The following is a 25,387-nucleotide window of genomic DNA, read 5'->3' on the forward strand; positions in this document are numbered from 1 at the left end:
TCATCAGTGCCACAGGCTGATAGCATCCATGCCACGCCGCATTGAGGCAGTAATTGCTGCAAAAGGGGCCCAAACCAAGTACTGAATACATATGCATGCTTATACTTTTCAGAGGTCCGATATTGTTCTATTCTTCAATACTTGTCTTCTTGGTTCCATGTAATATTCTAATTTTCTGAGATTGTGGATTTGGGGTTTTCATGAGCTGTACGCTATGGTCATCACAATTATAACAAATTAAGGCTTGACTTATCTCGCTTTGCATGTAATGCGTCTGTCTCATATATCAGTTTCACCTTTTAATTTGCATTACTGAAATTAATGGACTTTTGCACGATATTCTAATTTTCCCAGTTTCACCTGTATACCTGGTTCCTTAATCTCATCAACTGAGCCAAATCTAAGCCATCCCAACAGACACTCAAAGAACACTTTGAGAATCCAACTTCATGTCAGTCCTCATTTACTTGGTGTTTCAAGTACTACCAAAGTGCCTGAAACTGACATCCTTATGTTGAGTGGGTAGGTTATAGATAATGGCTGGGATGCAAAGAGATGTGCTCAAAAATTTAGATGTGCTTAGATGTGCTCAATGGTTTAAGCATGCTTAATCTATCTACTCCCCCCACCCTTTGAACAACAGACAAACTAAGAATGTTCTTATGAAGAACAGCCTTGCTGGATCAGGCCCAAGGCCCATCTAGTCCAGCATTCTGTTTCACACAGTCGCCCACCAGATACCGCTGGAAGCCTACAGGCAGGAGTTGAGGGCATGCCCGCTCTCCTGCTGTTACTCCTCCTCAACTGGCACTCAGAGGCAGGTTGCCTCTGAGGCTGGAGGTGGCCTATAGCCCTCCGACTAGTAGCCGTTGATAGACCTACTTTAGAAAGTCTCCTTAGTTTCAGATTTGGTTTGCCATATGGAATGAAGGGTTTGCTATACTATAATACCCCTCCTCCCAGAAGCACTCCCTGCAACCAAGAAGTCAGTTCGTGAGAGTAACATGACCTTCAGGGACCGACTTATGGGTCACAGGGAATGCTTCTGAGGAAAGAGAGACCAGTGAAAATTGCCACTCCCCTCCGTGGAAACAGTGGAGTTGCATTACTCTGCAGCCTAACAGCACCAGCATTTCTCATGGAGCGCTGATGTTTCATTATGCTGGATGTCAGCCATGACTTTTTTCCTTTGAAAAGCAGATTACTGTGCCATACTGCAAATTACACTTGAAACTGTCCTCAGTTTCAGCGGTGGCATGTAACTGCTATTTAAAAAACACAAGTTCAAGGTTCTTTAAGAGCAATGATGTAGTTGTGCAGTTGTTTTGATTCAGACTAAAATATGCTGTGAAAATCCTGAAAGTAATGCTTACTTTGGCATAGTCGTCTATAGCCATGAGCATATCACCATTTTCTTCATGGACTTCTCCTCTCCGGTAATATATTTCATCATCTGTAGGTCTGCATCTCATAGCAAGGGTGTAATTTATAATTGCTAATGAATTATCTCCTTGTCTTTTGTAAATATCAGCTCTTGACAGATACGCATCTACACAATCAAAATAGAAAAAGAAACATTTAGAAACACGCCTTTTTTGAATTTGCCCCGATATTCAAAACCTTCTTTCTGTGGCACTGGTGGCCAACCCTTAGGGCAAATGTGCCACAAGTCCTTACTAAGAGATGCCACTTTTAGCGCATACTATAGCACAAACGCAACCGCCCTGTAGCTTAATATGGCTTTGACTCTAGTCTACTGAGTCAGTGAGCAAGCAGGAGTACAGGTTTGGCTCCTGTTCAGCACCTGAAGAGACCTCCTGCTTCTATCCAAGCATACCCAACACTCCCATTGCCAGTATCTTTTGTAGCACCCAGACCAAAGGCTGCCCACTCCTATCATACAGTAATAGTTATATTTTGGGAGCCAATATGGTGATATGGTATATATGAAACATAGTGGCAATTCCTCCTCAGCCATGAAATCCACAAGTCATTGGGCATATCAGTATATCTCAAATAACCATATTTAACTGAAGCGTTGTGAAAAATAAAACATTACAAAATAATATATTGTGAAAAACCCTAAGTGCTATGAGAGAAGAAACTGTAGGAAAATATAAGATCTAACACAACTGTTATGTCTAGTTGATTAATCAGTTAAGAAGCCTTTGACTGCCAAAAAGGTATCCCAATCCATTCAATAGAACTTGTAAAATTGTGTGTGTATGAGTGGAATTCTCCCTTCTCTCCCACACATGAGAGTTACCTCTTCTAAGATGGTGCCTGCTACAAGAAGTGTGGACATCGACAGTCAAAGGTTGTTTTACATATCAGGGCATTTTGAGAAGATATATAACCGTAACTTTCTAAGAGATAAATTTTAAATAACAGTTTCAAACTTGCCTGCATTGTTTTTGTTGCATTTAATTATAAAATTCAGATCTTCTAGTGCTGGAAGAATTTTGTTTTGGTAAAGCAAAAGCAAATGTCTGTGCCAATAAGCATTAACCAGCATTGGTTCTAAACTTATTGCCTATGTAGGTAATGAAACAAATAGAATATTAGTTGACATGAAGATTATCCATTTCAGTGTACCAGAAATCACATCTTCAGCATTGTTCAGGGGGGCACTAAAATTCCCCATACAAATTGCTGTTATGAAGTTATGTGTTGATGTGTCTGTATACTCACAGTTAAATAAGTATACAAACATTTGTAGAGACAGGGGCTCTTGCATAAGCAAAAACATTTTGCAATTTGTTGGCTATAGATTAAATGAGTAAACAGTGAGGATGAACAGATTTGTAGACATGTTAATTGTAGGTTGCCTGAGACCCATATTTAATATCCAGTTTCAGTATGTACACTGAAATACAAGTCATACTAGTTAAGATTAGTGGCCTGTCTAACACACTGAACTAGTGTAAGCATAATCTGTGAATGCCATCAAACGTATGCGTGGCATTACCACCTTCACTAGTAGCCTTTGATATTTCTATAATTTCTAATTATTTCTATAATTCGCGAATTTGTCATGTAATATCTATATATTTAATCCTCGTAGATGTGCCTGATGTGTGAAGAGTGCATCCTGGCACTCAGCTGATTGGCTGAGCCGCAGAGGCACTGGATTGGCAGGGCACCAGCAGTCGGCACCGCTCGCGAGAGCGGTGGGCTGTTTGAGGAAGCTGGCGGCAAGGTGGCTGGACACTTAGGGAAATGTACGGTTGGCGGTGGCCCACTTGGGGAAGCGGGAGGGGAAGGGCAAAGCCCCGGTGTCTGTTTGAGGCTGGGTCAGGAGGGGAACGGGGAGGGAGGGTATGAAGCAAGACTGGGGCAGGAGGCGGAGGGAGGGAGGGCAGGAAGAGAAACTGGAGATGGAAGTGGGGGAGGGTGGGCAGGAAGAGAGACCGGGGAAGGAGGCGGGGGGAGTGTAGAAGAAACAACCAACCAATTGAATTCTCCCAACTAAACCCCTAAAAGTAAGTAAATTACTGCACAGATGCTCTGTGTGGGTTCAGCTAGTTTAAATGTAACTTGCCAAAAATGAACAATGACTGTGAGTAAGCAAAACCAGAAAAACTGACTCAGGGAATTCAGTTTCACAATATATGGTAACGGCCACTAGTTTAACTGGAGATTACTGCTGAAGACCACTGGTTATGGCTCCATCAGGGTCCAGTTATAGAGTATGAAGAAAAAAAAAACCTTTTCCCCTTTTTAATCCCATCTAACATCACTGAAGGGACATAGCTTAATGGAATTATTAGGTGAAAGACAAAATTAGTTAATATTTATTTTAAACTAACTTTTTCCACATCATCCATAGCTGCCTTCAATTTGCCTGTTTTTCTGTATATTGCCCCACGCCTGCAATAGTTAAAGGGAGAGGAAGGATTTTCTTCTATCTGTCGGGTTAGTCTATCAATTTCAGACTGAAATAGTTCCAGTGTGTCCATTTCGCTTTCCATCATAAGAGGATTTACTGAGTCAGTTAGATCTTTTTCCTTTGTTACAGTTTGCTTCTCCACATCCTTTTTATCTGTTTTATCTTTATCTCCAGAAGGTGGCCTACTAGGAGGGTACAGCTCATCAAACCATTTATTCCAGATTATTTTGGCCCAAACATAACCACCACAGTTTTCTGGAATTCCACCTTGATCTTCTGCAAATTTTTCAAAATTTAAGTAGCAAGGAAGACTGGGACTTCGATAAAATCGGACTGCCGGAGATACTTTGATGCAAAATTTATTATGGCTATGAAGCATTCCAAGAGATGTCGTCCTGACAAGACAAAAAGCAAACAGATAGTCACAATTTGCCAATGCATAAGCCCTATTCAGATGCAATATTAAAAAGTAGTACTTTTTTCCAGTCACAGAAGCACCTGCCACCATGCTTATAGAGGTCACCTCTTCAGATAATTGTGAGGGGAAATGATTAACGCATCAGGGGGCTGGGACTTCCTCTCCCCATTTTGACAGATGTATGCAGGTACTGTATTTTCGCACACAGTCCCCACCCACGGCAACTGCTCACACCTGCCTAGAGTCCTCAGAAGGATCCTCGCAAAAAAGGAAATTTGACAGCCCGCACCTAGCTGCTCTCTACAGGGATTTAGGGCTGCAGGGGACCATGGTGCTGGCTGGCACCGGCCCTCCTCTGCATCCTGCTGGGGCAAGGCTCCTCATCAGAGCCAGGCAGCAGCAGGGGCAAGAGGTCCAGGAGGCTCATGACCAGGCCCCTCTGCCTCTCCCTGCAACCAACCACCAGGCCAGCAGCCAGAAAGGTAGGCTGGGGGGTGGCAGCAGCAACAGCATTTCTCTGCAACAGCAAGAGATAGCAAGAGCAAGAGAGAGGGCTTGCCCTTGGTTCTTGACTGTGGGCTTCTCAGAGGCATCTGATTGGCCACTGTATGAAGCAGGATAGGCCTGATTCTTGGGCCTGATCCAGCAAGGCTTATGTCTCTTTTAAAAGCACTATTCTTCATTCTTTCAGGCACCCAGCGTCAGCCTATGTGAAACAGCGGAGGCTCATCTGGCATTCTGCAGGGAGGCTGCCCTGCCTCCACTGTTCAGGTGCCTGAAAGGTCAAAGAGCAGCACTTTAAAAATAAATCACACACTACTGCAGCTGCTCTACACCCCCCCTCCCGCCCCACCCTCTGGCTGCAGGTCTGGAGGGTGGTTGGGGAAGACAGACAGCAGGCCTGGACATGAGGACTGGCTCCTGCACCTCTTGGCCTTGCTGCTGCCTGGCTTGGCTAAGTAGCCTCTGCTGCTCCCATCCATATCTGCCTCACTGGCTGCATGGTTGAAGGAGAGGGAGAGCAGGGCCTGGGGGAGCACGGAGAGCAATGGAAGGCAGCGAGAGGGCAACAGAGGCAGCAGGGAGAGAAAATTATGTTTATGTTCAGGTAGACAGCCCACACCCTTTTAAGTTCCTGCCCACCCTTCCATTTGTAAGAAACAGTATTACCTTCAGGTTCTTGGTGTAAAAATAAGGTAACACCTTTTTAATATCATGTCTGAATAGGAATATAGTGATATATATTATGACTTTTTAAATATTGTGTCTGAGTAGGAATATGGTACTATAGGATGAATTTGCTGAAATGCTTTTAAAAAGCAAGCCAATATTATTATAATTTACAATGTATCTGTAAAGAAAATATCTATTTTGATTTAGTTTTTAATATTCACATTCTAGACCATATCCAAAAGTTCCTGTAAGAGGGATGTTAGCAAACTGCACAAGCACAAACACGTTTGCAGTAGTACACTAGTCTGGAAAACAAGTGCCAGATTTAGTGCAGCTAGCTAGTGCAACACCCTTGCACTAGTTAATGTCCGTGCACAAGCTCAGCATTAGTCAGGATGTCCGCCACAGAGAGCTAAACATCAGTACCATCACTTTCAGAGGTGTGCAATACCAGGACTACCACTAACTTCTCCATCTTTTTTCCTCTACATTCAAGCATTGCTAAGGCTGCTACTTTATTCTGTTTGACTTCTCCAAAACTTGTGATGGTCCCTTTGAAAGGATATAATTACGCAAATTTTATGCAAATAAGGAAGTTTGAAAGAGATTTTTTCCAGAAAATTTTCCAATTCAAAGTTTTCCAGGAAAATTACAATTTTTCTAAATTACAATTAGTCTCTCCTCTTTGATCAATTCAGGAAGTAACTCTAAAAATCATTCCTTCCCCACCTCATTATAATTATGTAATCCTCCACAAAAGTATAACAGTAAACTAAATTATTGATAATTTCCTCCCTCTTAATGTTAACCCAGAATTTGCTACCTGAGGTGATGCCTCATCTTCTTTCCCAAGAGGAAAAGCTGGTCTTACTCATGGCCTTGGAATACAGCAATATGAGCTTGTAATTCCTTACTAGGGGTTGTTGGTGACTGGTCCCACAAATCATAGCAGCATAAAAACAGGTTGCTTACCTCTAACAGGTGATATTTCTGGTGATCCATGTTCACCCACAACCTGGGTTATATGTCTCCACAGTAAGCCTCACGGAAGAATTTCAAGCACCATGGCGCAACCGTTGCTTTCAGCAGCAAAGCAATTTTCTCCTCAGTTCCTGATCGACGATGAGTGAAAAGATGTGGAACAGGTATGTGGAGTCAGGTATGTCACTATAACTGTGGAAGTATCCTAGCAGCAGGGAAGGTCAGGCAGGTGTTGTAAGTGAACATGGATTACCAGAAAGATCACCTGATACAGGTAAGCAACCTGTTTATCTTTGCGGTTATCCATGTTCCCTCACAACCTGGGTGATTAGCAAGTTCACTGAGATGGCGGTGGGCGCTAGGATACAATTAGAGCACTTGTTTTAGTACCACCCAACTAAACATTGGCCTCCACCATCAAACAAATGTCCACAGCATAGTGTTTGACAAAGGGCAGGTCCGAAGACCATGTGGCCACTTTACAAATGTCTTTCATACTGATGCTAGACATGTGAGCTGCTGATGTGGCCATGGCTCTGGTAGAATGTGTTTTTATTTTCGAAGGAGGTCTGATCCCTTGTTGGTTATAGCACATGAAGATAGGTTTTACAAGCCAGTTGGCCCTTGTTTTCTCCTTTACAGGAGACAAAATGCGTGTTGGTTTTTCTGAAAGGTTTTGCTCTATTTAGGTAGTATAGAAGAGACCTCCTTACATCCAGTGCGTGCACAGACTCCTCCAGGAGGGTAGAGGGGTTCTGGGAGAGGGTAAGCAATACAATATCCTGATTTAAGTGGAAGTCAAACTTCTTTGGGAGTGAAAGAAGGGTCTGTCTGGGGAATGACTTTGTCCGGGTAGAACTTGGAGTTAGAGTCAGCACGAAGGGCTGTCAGTTTGCTGACTCTCCATGCCGATGTTATGGCAATGAGGAAGGCAACCTTTAAGGAAAGACTTGAAGGAAGCGGAGAGGAGAGTTACAAACAATGCTTCAGTAAGAGAGGATAAGACCGAGAGACTCCATGACTCAATGGGTTCTCTGACAGGTGGAGATTGTTTATGACTTAGAGGAATCTTTTAGCGTTAGGGTGGGAGAAGACCGTGCATCCATCCCAGCCTGGGTGTCTTGCAAAGAGTGCTACCAGATGGACACTGAGAGATTATTTGAGCTTCTGGAGCATTTCAGACCCATCAAGTACAGAAGGCTCTGACAGACTGATGCACTGAAAGGGTCAAAGCCCTTGGACACAGCATGTAGCATCAAATGCTTACACTTGCACATGTAATTCTGATGCGCTGATTCCTTTCTTTCATTCAGGAGGAGGATGTCTAGCAGTTGTTCTTCCAGGCAGTCATATTCAACATCTAGAGGTTGGGATGAAGAACATGACCTGCCTCCTAGGAAAAAATATTTTTCTGGAGTGGAAAACACTGGTGATGACCTTGATATACCTGGAGGATAGGGAAACATGGTTGTCAAGGCTACTACAGAATGAGTATGGTGCACCAGGTGTTCTCCTGAAGAATCTTGGCTCATGGTCTTGGAGAGTTGGGAAAATGGAGGGAAGAGCTAAAAGAGTTGCTTTATCCAGGGCATGTGGAAGGAGTCGCTATGCAGTTTCATCCCACACCAGCTCTGGAGCAGTATAATTTGCATTTTTGTTGTACAGTGTTGTATGGTGGTCTTCAAGAGGAGTCCCCCAGGTGGAATACATTTAGTCCTGCTTTATTTCTCACTCATGTTGTTGGGAAGGATTGAAGTCTCTACTCAGCGTCTCTGCCAGAATATTGCCTGTGCCTTTTATGTGAAGGGCAACAGGATGGATGTGACAGGCTATACTCCAATCCCAGACCTGCGGCTCTATGTTGCAGAGGGATGTGAAGACTGTGCCCCCACCCACCCGGAGGCACTTGACATAGGCAATTGCCATTGTGTTGGCCAGGAGAACCTGGACCACTCAATGCTTTAGGAGAGATTGGAAGGACTTCAGGGCATGAAAAACTGTGAGAAAATCCAGGAGGTTGATGTGAAAGGACCACTGTTGAGATGTCCAAATGCTATGGGCATTGAAACCCCACAGTGCGCTCCCCAACCTGTCAGGGAGGCATCTGACATCATCGTTAGAGACAGAGCTGACAGTTGGAAAGGCATACTTGTTGAGAGGAAGTCTGGCTTAGTTCACCACCACAGAGGTGCACAGGTGGTGAGAGAATCAGCCATATGTTCTGACTGTCGGAGTTCAGTTTGAACACCACAGAAACCAATTTTGGAGCCTGCACATATGAAGTTTTGCGTTCTGATGTCAGGAACCAGTCATCCAAATAGAAGTAAATTGAAACTCTCTGTGTTCTGAGATGTGCTACAATGGCGCTGAAGACCCGGGGAGACATAGAGACCAAATGGAAGGACTGTGATTGGTAACTTTGTTGTTCCAGTGTGAAACACAAGTACTTCCTGTGTTCCAGCCATATCTTGACATGGAAGTAGGTATATTTGAGCCCCAATGTCACAAACCTCCTTCACTAGAAAAGGAAGAATGGTCTGCAAGGAAATCATCCTGAACTTCCTGGCCTTTATGTATTTGTTGAGGTTGTGAAGGTCCATTGATGGGACGGAGGCCTCCACCTTGTTTGGGAACCTGGATATATCTCGAATAAAAATCCCTCTCCCATTTTCTGGGGGAATAGGCTCTATCACTCTTTTCTTCAGTATGGATAGCACCTCTTCTGCTAAGGTAGGAACTGATAGATAGATAAACTTTATTACAGTCTTTAAACAGTACAGAAACATGAAGGAACATAATGTCACACCTATTATAAAAGCAACAATATAGTTTTTACAGATATATGACATAGTAAATTATTTCACTACATTATTCATTAGGTGTTGCTGTATATTCCTTGCTATTAGACAAAACTTAGCCATGTTGTAAGTAACTTTGGCTTGATGGTCTGAAAGAGGTAAGAGTTGAATGGGTGTATTTTACCCCCATGAATACAGGGAAGCTTGCAAATTCGATGGTGTAGCCTGTCGATATTAAGGGCAACAGCCAGGCATCTAATGTGATGAGAAGCCAAGCATGGGAGAAGGAGCAAGACGAATAGGAGGGAGTTGCATCCAAGATACTTCCGTGACCAAAACATCAAACAGTCTGCTTGGACTGGTCCTGAGTCTTGGTTCTTTCTTGTTGCCTGTGCCTAAGATTATATTGCCATTTGGACATGTATTTAAAGGAGTTCTTATCATCCTTGCAGAGAGGTTGTCTAAACTGAAAATTTCACCTGCCAAAGTACCTATACTTTTGAGAACAGGTTGGTTGCTGCAGGTTGGTCGTGAAAATCCTTGCGGTATAGCGGGACTTCTTCATTCTCTCCATAGTCTCATCTGTCTGTGCACTAGAGAGACCGTCATCTTCAAAGGGCAGATTTTCTATCTTATCCTTCATGTCACTCTGAAGGGGCACAGAGTGCAGCCAAGTATGTCTGTGGAGAAATACTGCACCTGCAAGGGATCTTGATTCAGTTTTTGCGGGGTGCTTAACTATGCTCAAATGTTGCCTGGTAGGGGTGTGAACAAAGCTGGAACCAGAGGTTTGATTCAAATCTGAACCAGTCTCGCACCACTTTTTAATCAGTTCTGCTATAGGAAATAATGGGGATTCAAACTGGCCCATTATTTCCCGTGGATAGTGCCTAAATGAGTGTAGACCTACTGATCCAGAAAAAATTCAAACATTCATTAAAAATTGCCTGATTGCTTTGCAGGTTGGGTGGTAGGTAGCACCCACCACACCCTACTAACCAGACCATTTAGTGCCCTAGGCACTACCCATGGCAAATAATGGGTTGGTTTGAATCCTCATTATTCCCTATGGCAGAAACACCGCCACCACCCACTGCCAAACACACAGACTTAAGAGCATCTCTCAAGTCCCAACAAAGAACATGTTCAGCATGGCACAAAGCAGTCCAAAAATATTCACTGACCCAGATTCTGCTAGCCACACAGTGCCAGGTGCCCTGCCTGCACTGCATCATTGCCATAAGTTGCTCTCCAGACACAATTATGACTCCCATCATCTTCTCCAGGAGAACAGCAGCAAGCAAAGCCTAGCTCAGAGCTGCTGCCTCAGTACACAAGCTGCTCGTCAAAAGCAGGAACATCTTGAGGGTCAAGACCAGCTGAGAAATGAGCTTCCAGTCCATGTTGGACAGATTGCACATGTTGTGGCCCAAACAAGCTAATTTGGTTCAGAACCCAGAGTCCAGAAGGCCAAATTCAGGCCTGTCTGAATGATTCAATAAAGGATTCTTTAATTCGTGGTCTCACTGAACTATGCAGTGCCTGAGAAAATAGCCAGATGGTTCATGTCTTGTGAGGCCCTAATTGCCTTGAGAGAAGATAGGGGCCATTCTTACCTCTGTCTTAACACTTGCAATGATAATGTAAATTACTGGTATGGTCTGTGTCTTGTGAGCCACTAAATGCCTAAAGAAAGGGGCTAATTTTACCTCTGTTTGTAATGATAAGTAACTGGCTGGTATGCTATGCTACTGCCTATTGATTGCCTCCTATATGTTCAATGGCTGTCACTTTGGAATGTTTCCAGCTAAGGTACACTAGATAGAATACACATAAGTTGCCTGGACATTATATTGTAATTAGTTTCTTTCTTTCTGAATGCTTCTAAGTTAGTTGTCTTTCTTTCTGCTTCTATCACTGATCCCCCCTTTTTGCTATTCTGAATTAATTTCCCCTTTATCTGATAATATGGAATAGGAATATGCTAATGGCACACTTTTGCAAATTAAGAAACAGCAGACTGTCATTAAGGACCCTGAGAAAACAGTTTTCTTCCAGACAAATCAGATTTAACACATGCTGGAGAGTTAGAGTTAATCCCCGAGCATTCTTCTTAAGAATGTCATGGGACAACCGGTTTGACTCAAGCAATTAATATTTTGGGAGGTTTCATAACATGTTGGAATCATGGAAGAATTTTGTTGTTTCGATAATAGGATCCAACAAATGTATAAAAAGGCAGGCTTTTGGACATGGCTTCAGCAAACTCATTTGCTTATCAAGCAAATGACTGCTCACTTCAAAAAGAGCTGGCTGGCTTTTGCTGCAGAGCAAAACAGAAGCTCACATGCAATCAGGAGATAGTCTGTGACTTCTCACTGCAGGGTGGAGAAGTAAGACTTTTCCTGATCCACTCTATCGATCCAGGCACCAGCCTGAGCTCTCCACACATCTGCTTGAAACCTGTTTGCCTTGCAACGCTCTCCAGCAACGAACCCAAGCTTCGCTTACATCCATTTGGCCATAACTAGATCAGGTAAAATGCCTTTTTTTGAAGAACAGCCTTGTCCCCATTCTCTTCCCCCCTCCTACTAACACTTGGCATCCTGTCTCCCCACTACTAAGCAAACTCTCTTCAATTTTCTTCCCATTCTCTCTCTCTATTTTCTCATTATTGCTTTAAAGACCAATTTGCCTTAATAAAGCCCATTGAACGTAATGAATGTGCTTGTCTTTCTTCCTTCATGACCAGACTACTCATGGCTAACTGACAAAGAACCTATGACACTAGGTTGCAAGCGTGACCAAGCCTTATTCTCATTGTTCTTTTACTAGCTCCAGAGCCTATACAGAGTGCAAGTCAGGCTTGGCTCACAACACACACTCCCAAGCCACTGTTCTTCACCATGGTGTGGATGGCCACCTCTTGATCCTGCAGGTACTGGAGCAAGAGAAAGGTGGAGTTCCACCTTGTCTCAACATCTCTAGGGATTATGTGTCCAGGTAGACTGAGCTCACACTGTCTCTCTCAAAGCATCCACCTACCCTTCTCATTGTGGTGGAAGTAGGCTGCTGTCTTGCAGCACTTCTCCAAAAGAGCAGCCATGGCAGCAGTCCCCTCACCCTAGCCTCCTTGATGCCTACCTCATCCATGTCAATCAGATGCAGAGTGTGTGCCGTACATCGTATGGACACAAACTGCAGCTGGTGTGCTGCACTCAGCATGTTGGCACCACTGTCAGTGACCATGAATCCCCAGCAAAGGTTTAGGTACCTGGACAGCCATTCCTCTACCTGGTGCCCCTTGACCACTGACAACACATGTTGTGTCCAGTGGCTCCATATGCAGCACAGCCCACCTGGGCTTCACTGCATTGGATGTTTTGGCCATGCCAGCAGCAACAAATGTCATCCTCTCTCTCCTGCCCCCACCAGTGTGCAGCGAGGGACAGGAAAGCAGCCTGCACTCCACTATGGCTGGTCCACACATCTGTAGTAAATTACAGACTGCTGTCAGGCCCTGCTGACTTCAGCAGCTGCAACACAACCACCCTGCGTGCCTGGTACAGGGAGGGCACCATCCTCCTACTGAAGGTGGTGCATGAGGGGGCTTGGTAGTTGGGGGCATGCAGCTGGAGCAGCTGATGGAAACTGGCGTTCTCCACCATCTGGAATGCCTGGTAATCCAGAGCCATCATATTGCAATGGCTGAGGTTATGAGGCATGCCTCTAGGTAACCAGACCACTTGCCCACCAACTGCACTCACTGCCTGACAAGCAACGTCCCCGCTTGAGAGCAGGAGAACTGGTTCAAGTCAAATCTGGTTTGATCCAAACCAATTCTGCACACCCCTATTGCCTGGTGATTTTGGCAGACTTGGCCATAGCAGGCTTGAACATTTCTCTAAAGTCCTCAGGGATATCCTTCAAGTCTTCTTTGAAAGTGTCCAAAACTGAAAAATGGTACTTCTGCATGCAGGCCATGTAATTAGAAATTTTTAGGGCCAAACATGAAGCACAGAACCTGCATCCCATAGAATCCAGCTTCCTACCCTCCTTATCCATGAGGGTGGAATGCACCCTGTAGATTCACCCGATCTACAGCTAATTGCACAGTCCACCACCAGTTAATTTGGTGAGGGTTGTCTGAACTGGGAAGGGCAAGATTCCTCCTGAATTCTATACCAACTTTCCAGCCTTGTTGTAGATGCAGATGGTGCATCTCAGCACACTTTTGAAGAATTGGCAAGCACAGGGAGCATGGGTAAAGATACAGGTTGAGCAGCTGAGGAGCTGGACATAAAATCATATACTGCATAAAATTGTGCACCCTTTCCACGGTCGAAAGCAAGGGGTATGAAGGGACATCGGAAAAGGCTTCAATTTGACCAGTGTTGAAGGGCCTGATGATGTGTGGCAACACTTTGGACTCAACAATCCTGGTGATCCTGAGCATTTGCACAGAGTGTTTTGTAGGTGCTCTCTATAAGAAGGAGATCGAGATGAAGATGCATTGGCAGATGCCAAAGCAGGTCTCAATCCTGAAGATCATTTATCGGCAGATCCTGTAGTCGTTCTTGAGCTTGAGGAGCGGCTGCCGGTCAACACTGAACCCATCAATGTACCCAGATAGCTCAGCATTGGAGTCAGTGGTCTAAGTGTGGTCTCACAGAGAGCTGCTCTAAGACACAATTCCTCGCTTTTCTTGGTTTGCCTCAAAAAGGCCAAACAAATTGTACATGTGTTCATGTTGTGCCCTATGCCTAAGCAAATGAAACACTCGTCATGTTTATCCAAAGAGGTCAGAGTATCCCCACAAGAGGGACACTTTTTAAAAAAAATTATATTGTCCATAGAGCGACCAATATGGACAAGATGAAAGGGACATTGTCAAAGCCAGAAAATCACCAGCGATAAAGCATGAAGGAAGTCCAAAGATTAAGCCGTAAAACAGTCCAAAGTCTAGCCAAAGGTCAAACAATGAAAGCAGATAAAAGAACTGTGATGAGATGGAGTGAATCCTTTACAATGCACACAGCATGGCAGTTGAGAAGGAACAGAGAAGGCACTCTCCCGCTGAAAGTAACGGCCATGCCATACATGCGATTTGGCGGAGCCAAAGAGTGCCTCATGGAGTGTGACATTCTTCCGCAAGGCTTACTGCGCAGGCACAGGTTGTGAGGGAACCTTCAAGATCTGACTGTTGCATAGCAGGTGTGCTGTGCAGTTTCCCATTCTCAGGAATGTATGGGGGTTGTTGGGGTGGAGGTTAAGCATAGAATAGCAGGGCTCACTTAGACTCCTGCTAACTGAGCAAAGAGACACCTTTTTAAGTGGCGAGTCCATGATATTTAGCAGGAGGGGAGCAACGAGCCCTATCCAACCCCAGCAGAGCATTCCTCCAGTAGCTGCTGCTAGTATCTGCCTTCTGTTTCTTCTTAGACTGTGAGCCCTTTTGAGGACAGGGGACCATCTTAATTATGTATTATTTATTTTTCTATGTAAACCTATTTAAGAACTTTGGTTGAAGAGCAGTATATAAATATTCTTCTTCTTCATTGTTGTTGTTGTTGTTGTTGTAAAGCCACCTAATGAGCCCCTGGTGGCGCAGTGGTAAAACTGCCGCCCTGTAACCAGAAGGTTACAAGTTTGATCGTGACCAGGGGCTCAAGGTTGACTCAGCCTTCCATCCTTCCGAGGTCGGTAAAATGAGTACCCAGAATGTTGGGGGCAATATGCTAAATCATTGTAAACCGCTTAGAGAGCTCCGGCTATAGAGCGGTATATAAATGTAAGTGCTATTGCTATTGCTAATGGTGCAGCGGGGAAATGACTTGACTAGCAAGCCAGAGATTGCCGGTTTGAATCCCCGCTGGTATGTTTCCCAGACTATAGCGATATAGGAAGATGCTGAAAGGCATCATCTCACACTGCATGGGAGATGGCAGTGGTAAACCCTCCTGTATTATACCAAAGACAACCACAGGGCTCTGTGGTCGCCAGGAGTCAACACTGACTCGACTGAACACTTTACCTTAGCAGAATAGCTAAATTTACATGAGGCTCTTAGGAATATCTCACTGCATTTAATATGTTAAGTAAATTATAGACATTATTTATCTCGATACATAAAATCATTTAATATGTTAAGAAGTAAATTATAGACAACATTTATTCGATAAATAGAATCGAATAAATAAATAAATAAATAAATAAATAAATACTTATTTTGTAAATATTAATATTAAGAATACAACCTTTCAAGAATGCTTGGAGGTTGGTTTAATTTTTCACAAACAAATTCTAGAATGTTATAGGTAACAGCTTTTGCTTTCTTTGATTTCTTTATTTGGCTCCTTTTGGGGAAAACAATGTATGGAATGCCAGCTTTTCGAGACAAAAGTGCAAGAGCACTGGCAGTGTCCTCTGCATTTTTAGAAGGACATTCTTTTGGTGATTTTACTGTCACAACAGAATCAGCATCTTTATCTATGCTAGGAGAGCCCTTCTGAGGACTAAGAGAGCCCTTTGGAGTACTAGGAGAGCCCTTTGGAGGACTAAGAGAGCCCTTTGGAGGACTAAGAGGGCCCTTTGGAGGACTAAGAGGGCCCTTTGGAGGATTCTTTTTAGGGCTGGGAGAGCTCTTCTGCAGGCTAGTACTCTTCTGAGGGCTAGGAGAGCTCTTCTGTGGGCTTGCTGGAGATCTTTCTGCCTCTGGCAGTGGAACTTGTTTCTTCATAACATTCATTTCCTCCATAGTAGTTTTGAAATTTGCATCGATTTTTAAAGCTGTTTTGTCTCTGTATGATGACAATTCTGGTGCGCTAACTGATCTTCCAACCAAATCTTCCTGAAAAAAGAATTCTCAGTTTATTCAATGTGCTTTTGAAAGATTTTTCCAATTAGGAAATCTTTATAAACATTCTAAAATAAAATATCAGAAATCACACTGGGATGCATTTTATTATATTCTAATACAAAGAAATATTGGTGTTTAGATACTTATTTAAATTAACAGAGTTACATGTGCACATCTTAGCCAGACCAAACTGGTGGATAAGAGCAACTTAACAATGGGTTTTTTCATGTAGAACAGATTTTTATTTTGACAAATGAAGGATTATTTCCTATATCCTTACTTTCATTGAAAACATTCTCATTAATAAAATGTGTATGTGCACATGCACACACATGTGTGCTCAAAATATGTGAGGGCTTTACTTTTTTCCTTTTGAAAATCAAGAATCATAATTTGAAAAGCCTAGATAAAATAATTATGTAATGTGAAAGGCATCATATTATCAAGTACAGAAATATATGAATATTCATATAAAATAAATGTTCATATTTTCAAAATGTGAACAGTTTAGACCCCATGAAAAGCTTGGGCAAAAACATCTTCCTGTAAGTTATATATTATGTATTCACTAAGGCAGTAGATAAAATTGCTTCTAAGCATTCTCTCTGAAACGCTTCAAAACTGGCCCCCATGGTATACAGAAAAACTACAGGGACTGAAGCAGCAAGGTAAGATGACTGGAGTGCAAGTGAAGAAAGACTTGACTCGAATTTGACAGATTACAACATAGAGCATATTTGAATACATGTCTCTGGCAATATGTTTCCACAAAGAAGCAGTTCTTTTCTGCCCACATTGCATCCACAAGTTCACATCCACCATAGTTATCTAGGGTTGTGAGAGGGCTGCTACATGCCCATCCCTGTCCCTGAATTTGAATATGGAACCATCAGTAAGATTTTAAATGAGGTTTTCCCCCCAAATAATATCACTTGTATTCAGGCTGAGTTAGAGTAAAACTCCACAATTACTGCAGAGTCAAATGTGGAACATAATAACAGCGCAGCTAGATCAGGCCCAAGGCCCATTCAGTGCAGCATCCTGTTTCATACAGTGGCCCACCAGATGCCTCTGAGAAGCCCACAGGCAAGAGGTGAGGGCTTGCCCTCTCTCTTCCTGTTGCTCCCCATCAATTGGTATTTAGAGGCAGCTTGCCTCTGAGACTAGTAGCCATTGATAGACTTGTCCTACGTGAATTTGTCTAAGCCCCTTTTAAAGCCATCCTAGTGGCCTCACCACATCCCGTGGCAGATGATTCCATAGATTAATTACGCACTGTGTGAAAAAGAACTTCCTTTTGTTGGTCCCAAAATTCCCGGCTTAATCCATGCATAATTATATACACCTTGATCATGTCTGCCCATAGTTGCTTCTTTTCCAAACTAAAAAACCCCATATGCTGTAGCCTTGCCTCATAGGGAAGGTGTTCCAGGCCCCTGATAGATCTTGGTTGCCCTCTTCTGCATCTTTTCCAGTTCTACAATGTCCTTCTTAAGATATGGTGAGCAGAACTGCACACAGTACTCCAAAACTGGCCACACCATAGATTCCTAAAAGGGCATTATAATATTAGCATTTTTATTTTCAATCCTCTTCCTAATGATGTGTCCAAATGTGTGGTTAGACTGGATCTGGATGTGTGGTTAGATTGGATCTGTTTCAGTTTGTGACTCCCAAGGATGTGGACAAGCTGCTTGGAACACTGCAGCCTACCACTTGTCACCTTGGCCCTTGTCCAACATGGCTTATAGTATCTGGCAGAGGGGTTGTTGTAGAGAGCCTAGTAGAGTTAATAAATGCTTCTCTGAGAGAGAGCAGAATGCCCTCCTATTTTAACTGGGCTCCTATTATTGTGGTTTTTACTTTTTCACACAACATATAATTGACTTGTGGAATTCTCTGCCACAAGATGTGGTGACAGCCAACAACCTGGATGGCTTTAAGAGGGGTTTGGATAACTTCATGGAGTAGAGGTCTATCAGTAGCTACTAGTCAGAGGGCTAGAGGCCACCTCCAGCCTCAAAGGCGGGATGCCTCTGAGTACCAGTTGCAGGGGAGTAACAGCAGGAGAGAGGGCATGCTCTCAACTCCTGCCTGCAGGCTTCCAGTGGCATCTGGTGGGCTACTGTGTGAAACAGGATGCTGGATTAGATGGGCCTTGGGCCTGATCCAGCAGGGCTGTTCTTATGTTCTTAGAATGTGACCACACCAGTTGACCAGCTACACAGCCTTGATCTATGCTCAGGGTTGTCTGGATTTGGCCTGCAGCCTGCCACTAACAATGAATTTTGAGTTTAAACGGTAACAAAATAAATAAATAAATAATATTAAATCTAAGTTTCCTTATTTTCTACATTGTGCTAATTTTTAAAATCAAATTCTAATCAAACTATTTGACCATTAGGAGGATGAAACTGTGGCTATGAATAAAAATAAATACATTACAATACCTCTAATGTTTCACTTGCATCAAGTTCTGGGCAAGAATGACATCTTCTACTGACTTTAACACTCTGCAATTAAAAAACAATACAAATGAAAATGACTGTCAAGCTACAGTCATTTATGTTATCAGTCAGTTATGTTATTTATTTGTTTATTTATTTATCATCTTTTTAGACCGCCCGATACATAAATCTCTAGGCGGTGATTTTATGTTAATAACATAATTCTTCCTAATACAATTTTTATATGAAAGCTTGATTTAAAATGTGAATATGTCTAAAAATATGTTTCTTCTATATTCAGAATATAAAATTAAAAAAATTGAGTCAAGGTGAAATTGACATGAATATGGAAAACTGAGATCTAAAAATTGTGATGAGGGAGGTGATCGGTATGGTTTTTCTTTCAAAAGTATACCCGGTTTTCTCCTTGCTGCTCAAAGGGAAATGCTACTGCGCATGAACATAATTATCCCTCAATTAACAAGAAATACCTGGTTATTTGGATGTGGGGAAATGCAGTTCATACCTGGTTTTTCCTGAGATACTGGCTGACATCCTAATGAAGTGTAGGTACTACATGAGAAGCCATGGTGGTGGTGCTAAGTTCCTGACTAACACAGAATGGGCACTGTGGTGGGGGGGACACAAATTATGACAACCTCTCCTCACCCCTACGCAGGGGTGAGGAGAGAAGACTACATGTGTTACCATAAGCACTGTAAGATATTCCCCTTAGGGGATGGAGCCACCTTGGGAAGAGCATTTAGGTTCCAAGTTCCCTCCCTGGCATCTCCAAGATAGGGCTGAGAGAGGTTCCTGCCTGCAACCTTGGAGAAGCCGCTGCCAGTCTGTGAAGGCAATACTGAGCTAGATAGACCAATGGTCTCTGACTCCGTATATGGCAGCTTCCTATGTTCCTAACTCAGGAATTCCCCTGGTCCCGAACCCAAGTCCATCAAGGATCAGCCAGAACAGGATGACCTGGCATCAGAAGAGGAGCTCTTGCTCACTGAAGAATTCCAGGACATCAGTCACCCCCGATCCTGAGACTGCCATCATCCAGCCTCCCTCAGAGCCACCACCAGAGCCCCTCCTTAGCAGTGACCCAGAATACTCTGAACCCCTCAATCACTCCAGCACCTTGCCCCACAGATCTCGCCACTCACCAGGGACCCTCTACCACCACAACAGCAGACAACCTGCCTGATGACTAGGAGACCCTTGAACCCTCACCAAACATGGCCTCCTGAGAACCATCTCTGATCCCCCCCCCATCTACCCAGAGAAGCCCCTCCGAACTGACACAGGCACAGGTGCAGCTGGACTTGGGAAGCCCTCCAGGATCATGGAGCAGTGTGTGACTGGCAGTCAGAAAGCTACCCACCAATGGGCCTACTCGGGAGGAACACTGACAGCAGGGTTACTCAAGAGTCAGGTTAGTTTGTAGAAAAGGGCATGACCCTGACCTGGCCTATACAAACTTCCTCCAACCGGCAGCCCTTGCTGGTAGCAATACAGCTTTCTTAGGGAGCTATTCTCAGCCCCTAAGCAATGAACCAGCTCCTAGATCCTGCTTCGCTGAGCAGTAGGGATGTGCACAGAATTGACAGTGGATGACTCGAAGGCAGGGAGGGCATACCTTTAAGGGTGAGGGAGGGTGCCCTTACCCCTCCCACTGCGTTTCCCCTACAAGCACTCCATTTTAAAAGTGTCCTTCGGGGTGGCAGCATACCTCCCTGCCGCCCCGTGTCTTTGGCCAGAAGTAACAGGTAGTACCTGGCGCACATGCACACACCAGGCGTGTGCACATGCACGTCACGCTCTCACTGTTTGCACAAGTGTGATGTGCATACACGTGCACCCAGTGTGCGCACGCACGCTGGGTACTTCCTGTTACTTCTGGCTGAAGAGGACGCGGGGCAGCAGGGAGGTACGCTGCCATCCCAATGGACACTTTTAAAATGGAGAGCCAGCAGGGGAAACGCATCAGGAGGGGTAAGGGCACCTACCCCCGCCCTTAAAGGTATGCCCCCCCCACCTTCAAACTGGCCGAATAGCCAGTCATTCGAATCGGTCCGGAGGCCCTACTGAGCAGCAACTTCAACTCACTTTGCAGCCAAGCCTTCACCTACAGGACTCCCATGTCTGGCCAGAGTGAACTAGTCACCCCATTCCAACTGGTGAGTGTTGACTCTGCTCCACCACCTGAGCCCTGCCAGCTGGCCCCAGCTGAAGTGCTCAACAAACTCTCAGGGACATGTTTTCAGATGGCACAGAGGACTTCCAGGGGAAAGGGAGGTCATCAAAATTAACCTTTCCCTGTGCACATGTTGGTGCTGTGTCAGTCGAACTCATCAGCACCACCAACGCTTCTCATATAGCACTTGTGCTTTGTTAGGATATTGTCCAGTGTTCTTGAACACAGACAACATAATACTGTGATTATTTAAACCTGTATCTATTCACAAGTCAGACACAAATATACCAAGAATATCCTCCTCTTGTATTCTTCTGTCTGATTCACAGGTAAACAAGTTGTAATTTTCAAATTAGTACAGTTATTAATTCTGGGAGTAATTCTGTGCATGGAATTTTAACATTGGGAGCAACCCTACAAGAACACCTAGCTGCATATCTAGTAGAGCTGGGCTGGTAAACATCATTGCTTTATTTGTGTTAATGAGGGGGTGGTTCTAGGTCATATGTAAGAATATAGAGCAGGGCTGTTAATAACCATAGGCTCTGGGGCTTTATCAGCCTGTTGGTTGATAGTTCTCCTGGCATCCTTACTACACTAAAAACAATTATTTCTCAGGGCTGGAAACATAACGTCATTAACTCGAACAATACTGACTTGTAGTGGCTATTATGTACCATAGTATCAGATTATCCCTCATTCCTTTTAAATATGCAGTGTGGAGTGGCAAACAGCAGTGGGCATCAGGGTGAGTTGGGGAACTGAAATCCGAATTGAGGCAAAATGGATCCCCCCACCCACCCACTTAAAAAGTATGGCTGCTGCCTCTGGGTATCTGCTTGGTGGAGAATCTGACACACACATCAAATCAGTTTTTGTTTTGTTTTGTTTTAAATTTTATATCCCACTCTTTCTCCAAGAAGCCCAGAGCTGTGTACTACATACTTCGGTTTCTCCTCACAACCACCCTGTGAAGTAGGTTAGGCTGAGAGAGAAGTGACTAGGCCCAGAGTCACCCAGCAAGTATCATGGCTGAATGGGGATTTAGGAGCTAGCTAATCGATCCGTGAGGTTCCTGCGCAGGCGCAGAACCCATTCCTTATGAATGCAACGGATCACGATCCAGATCACATACTTTCGTCTGAACTCTTGTACATATTTCAATCTACATTTCATTAATTTTCTTCACAGGTGGGGATCTGTACATTTGACTGCCCTAGAAATTTCAGGCCAATAACTGCCTCAACAACAGTGGTTGACATCCTGACTAGTTAAGCATATGTGCAGCAAAGGAAGCATCCATGCAGCCGCTGCATTCCAAACTATTGTAGCACTAATGCTCATGATTTTTACCCATCTCTCCTTCCCTCTGAAGCTCTTTGTGCCACACACACGTGTCACCAAGGGTCACATAGCCCTCAGGAACATATTTTGGGGTGGCACAGAGCACCTTGGAGGAAAAGGGAGACTGATGAAAATCACCCCCCAAATGAGCCCATATGCTCCTTCAGTCTGGAATGCAGCAGCTATATACTTCCTTTGCTGCATGCATGCTTCATAAGTCAGGAGGTCAGCCAAGGGCTGACACACTGCACAGCGTAACATTGGTGCTGCAGACCCACCCGTGTTGCTGCGGGGCTCTAAATTGTGCAACAAAGCTGCTGTTTAAGAAGGCAGTATTGGTACGATTGACTCTTGTATGATCACATGTTGCTTCCATTGGGAATAATGGAAGTCACATGAGACATGTGATAATGCAAGAATTGGCACTACCAGTACTGCCTTCTTGTGCAGCAGCACCGCTAGGTAATTTAGAGCCCTGCAGTGGTATGGACAGGTCTACAATGCCTGTGTTATGTTTCTTAATATTTCATAGGCTATATGCATTTCATTAAGATATTTTTCACAAGTTATAGTAATGTAACTCTCTGGGGGAAAGAGCCCATCGCACTTTGTTATTCTACAGCTCTTCCAAAGCATGGAGTAGTGGGAGACTAACTGATTATTAACTAAAAGCAAGAACCATAAATGGCAGGTAGCGTTTCAGATGCATAGGACAGAAGCAACATCTAGACTAGAAATCACTTCCTTGGGGAACTTGAAGATTCCTAGGACTGACAAGAAAATGGCAGTGGGGACATAACTGGAAAACAGTAAAGTCAAATTGTTGTGCTTGAGTAATCATTAAGTGTTTGGGATTGGCTTGATGTTCTTCTAGCTAGTACAGAGGCTATATGTCATATAGAAAAAGACTGACTGGCTAAGGCCCATTCATGCCCTAAGAGGTTGAAGTATAAAAGTTTGGTGAGGCCCTTTTATTATTAGATTTATTAAATTTATTATAATCATTCAATTTCCCATGAAGGAATAGCTGAAAAATAAAATTATGATCATGCTAATTGAATTTGATGGAAGAAACTGGTTACAATTTGTATTGAAAGAAGCTATACTGCAACACACACCGAAAGCAATGCATCAAAGTCATCCTCAGACTCCGATTCTTCTTGCTCTCGAAGATCACAGGAAAAATCTTCATAGATAACACCATTAATCATATTGCTCTTAAAAATAAAACAGAATTTGGTTTATTATTAGCATCAACAGGCAGCTATAAATCATTCCAATTTCAGCTTGATTTTTTATATCACAGGTTGCAGTCCTGGGTGGGGCAGGGGGCGGGGATCAAATTGTAAAATTAAGTTTTCATAGGAATCACTACTTTCCCTAGAGGACTTATAGAACGAGGAATAAAGAACATGTTGGCCAACACATTTGATTTCAGCTTAACAGTATTTAAAATGCTGGCTGCAAATAGGTTACTCACCTGTAATTGATGATCTGGTAGTGATCTGTTGACATTAATAAGCTTGGGTTCTGTGCCTGCATAGATCTTCACGGGTGGATTCCACAAGCTCCTTGTGACACCCATGTTCCAGCTCTCACACTCAGTGCAGCCATTTATTTTGGCAGTTTGGGCACCATTCCCTCAGTTCCACCATAAGCAATGATCATTTCAGAGGTTCTTGACATAGGTAAGTACAGTCCTTGTGTTGTATAATTTTTTCTTTGTAAAAAAATCATTTGTTGACTGCTGCAGGAAGGATGGAAGGATCTTATGAATGTCAACAGATCACTACCAGATGATTAGTTACAGGTGAGCAACCTGTTTAACTAGATTGTGATCCATTGCCATTCATAAGCCTGGGTGTTTAGCGAGCTTTCCCAGATGGAGGAAGCAGGAAGTGACTGTAATACTCTGTTTAGGACACTCCTCCCAAAATTCGCCTCCACTGCAGAGCAAAGATCAATGGCATAATGTTTCATAAATGGCTCTTCAGATGTCCAAGTAGCCACTTTACAAATGTCCTCTGTCTATATTACTGATAAATGTGCCGCAGAAGTGGCATACACCTTTGTTGAAAGGGCTCTTATAATCCTAGGAGGTTCTACCTTCTGTATCTTATACACTAACAAGATCAACTCCACTAGCCAGTGAGACAAACATTGATGAGAGACAGATTGGCCTTTAACTCTGCCCTTACAAAGAGCAGCTTGCATTCATGAAGGTGCTTAGTCCTTTCTAAATATAACAGGAGTGATCAACATACACTGATCTTTCAAGAGGTGTAGATGGATTTCTAAAGAATGTAGGCAGAATAATGTCCTGATTCAGGTGAATGTCAGGAATTACTTTTGGATGGAATAAAGAGTCCAATCTCATTAGCATTTTGCCAGGAAAAAAATCTAGTATAAGATTTGTCCATCCTTAATGCAGTTAATTCACTAGCCCTTTTCATTGTGGTTATGGCTACAAGAACAAGTCTTAAGAGTAACTAGATTCAAAGTGGAAGTTGTCATAGATTCAAATGGCTTCTCAGAATTGATAACACCTAAAGACAAACCCCACTGCTTCATGGGCTGTCTGACAGGAGGATTAAGATTATTTAGCCCCTGAGATATGTCTTGCAATCAGGATGGGAGAAAGCAGTTCTACCAACCCAGCCAGAGTGTTTAGAAGAAATTGCAGCCAAATGAACCTTCACTGGCACATTAGCTAAACATGTTTTTTAAACTCTCCAGGTACAATAACACCTGTCTTATAGTAGCCTCCTCTGGCCTGAAGCACTGAAGCTTAGCATAGGATTTGAAACACTTCCACTTATAAGAATAATTACATCTGGTGGATGACTTGCGCTCATTTAAAAGTTTCTTGTCTAGAAACCTACTCTCCATGTAGTCAGCTTCAGAGTCTCTAGGGCACTTTCCAGATTACATCCTAGAACTGCAATAAAATGCTTTGGCTTGGCAGGATTGAACTGAAAACAATCCCCAGAATCTCAAACTCCTACAGTGGGAAAATACAGCTAGTTTTCTGCGATGTTGTAGCACTATAAAGCAAACATAAAATCCAAAAGGAGGCATCAGAAATGTGAACAGCACCTTGCTGTAGTCAGCGCAGGGACTGCAGTGTCACAACACAGAAGCACACTTAGGAGGTCCATAGGAACACTGTTGTAGGGGTTAATCTGGAAACCCCCCTGGTTGGGATGCAGTATATTTCCTTGCACTACGAAAGATCTGGTCAGTATGGCAGATGCCAGAACACATGGTTCGACTGTCTGAGT

General features: G+C 43.5%; 1 protein-coding gene across 1 annotated transcript in view; it reads right to left on the reverse strand.

The window, feature by feature from the left end:
* TTC6 (tetratricopeptide repeat domain 6) overlaps nt 1-25,387 on the reverse strand; it is a 196,944-nt gene that overhangs the window by 90,483 nt on the left and 81,074 nt on the right. Inside the window, exons 12-17 of the mRNA XM_053269433.1 lie at nt 23,225-23,323; nt 18,569-18,631; nt 15,517-16,109; nt 3,810-4,284; nt 2,404-2,533; nt 1,374-1,549 (exon numbers count right to left, since the gene is read on the reverse strand). Coding sequence (XP_053125408.1) covers nt 1,374-1,549; nt 2,404-2,533; nt 3,810-4,284; nt 15,517-16,109; nt 18,569-18,631; nt 23,225-23,323 — 1,536 coding nt within the window. The remainder of the gene's footprint in view (nt 1-1,373; nt 1,550-2,403; nt 2,534-3,809; nt 4,285-15,516; nt 16,110-18,568; nt 18,632-23,224; nt 23,324-25,387) is intronic.

Source organism: Hemicordylus capensis, chromosome 1 (genome assembly GCF_027244095.1).
Source record: "Hemicordylus capensis ecotype Gifberg chromosome 1, rHemCap1.1.pri, whole genome shotgun sequence".
Taxonomy (NCBI): Eukaryota; Metazoa; Chordata; class Lepidosauria; order Squamata; family Cordylidae; genus Hemicordylus; species Hemicordylus capensis.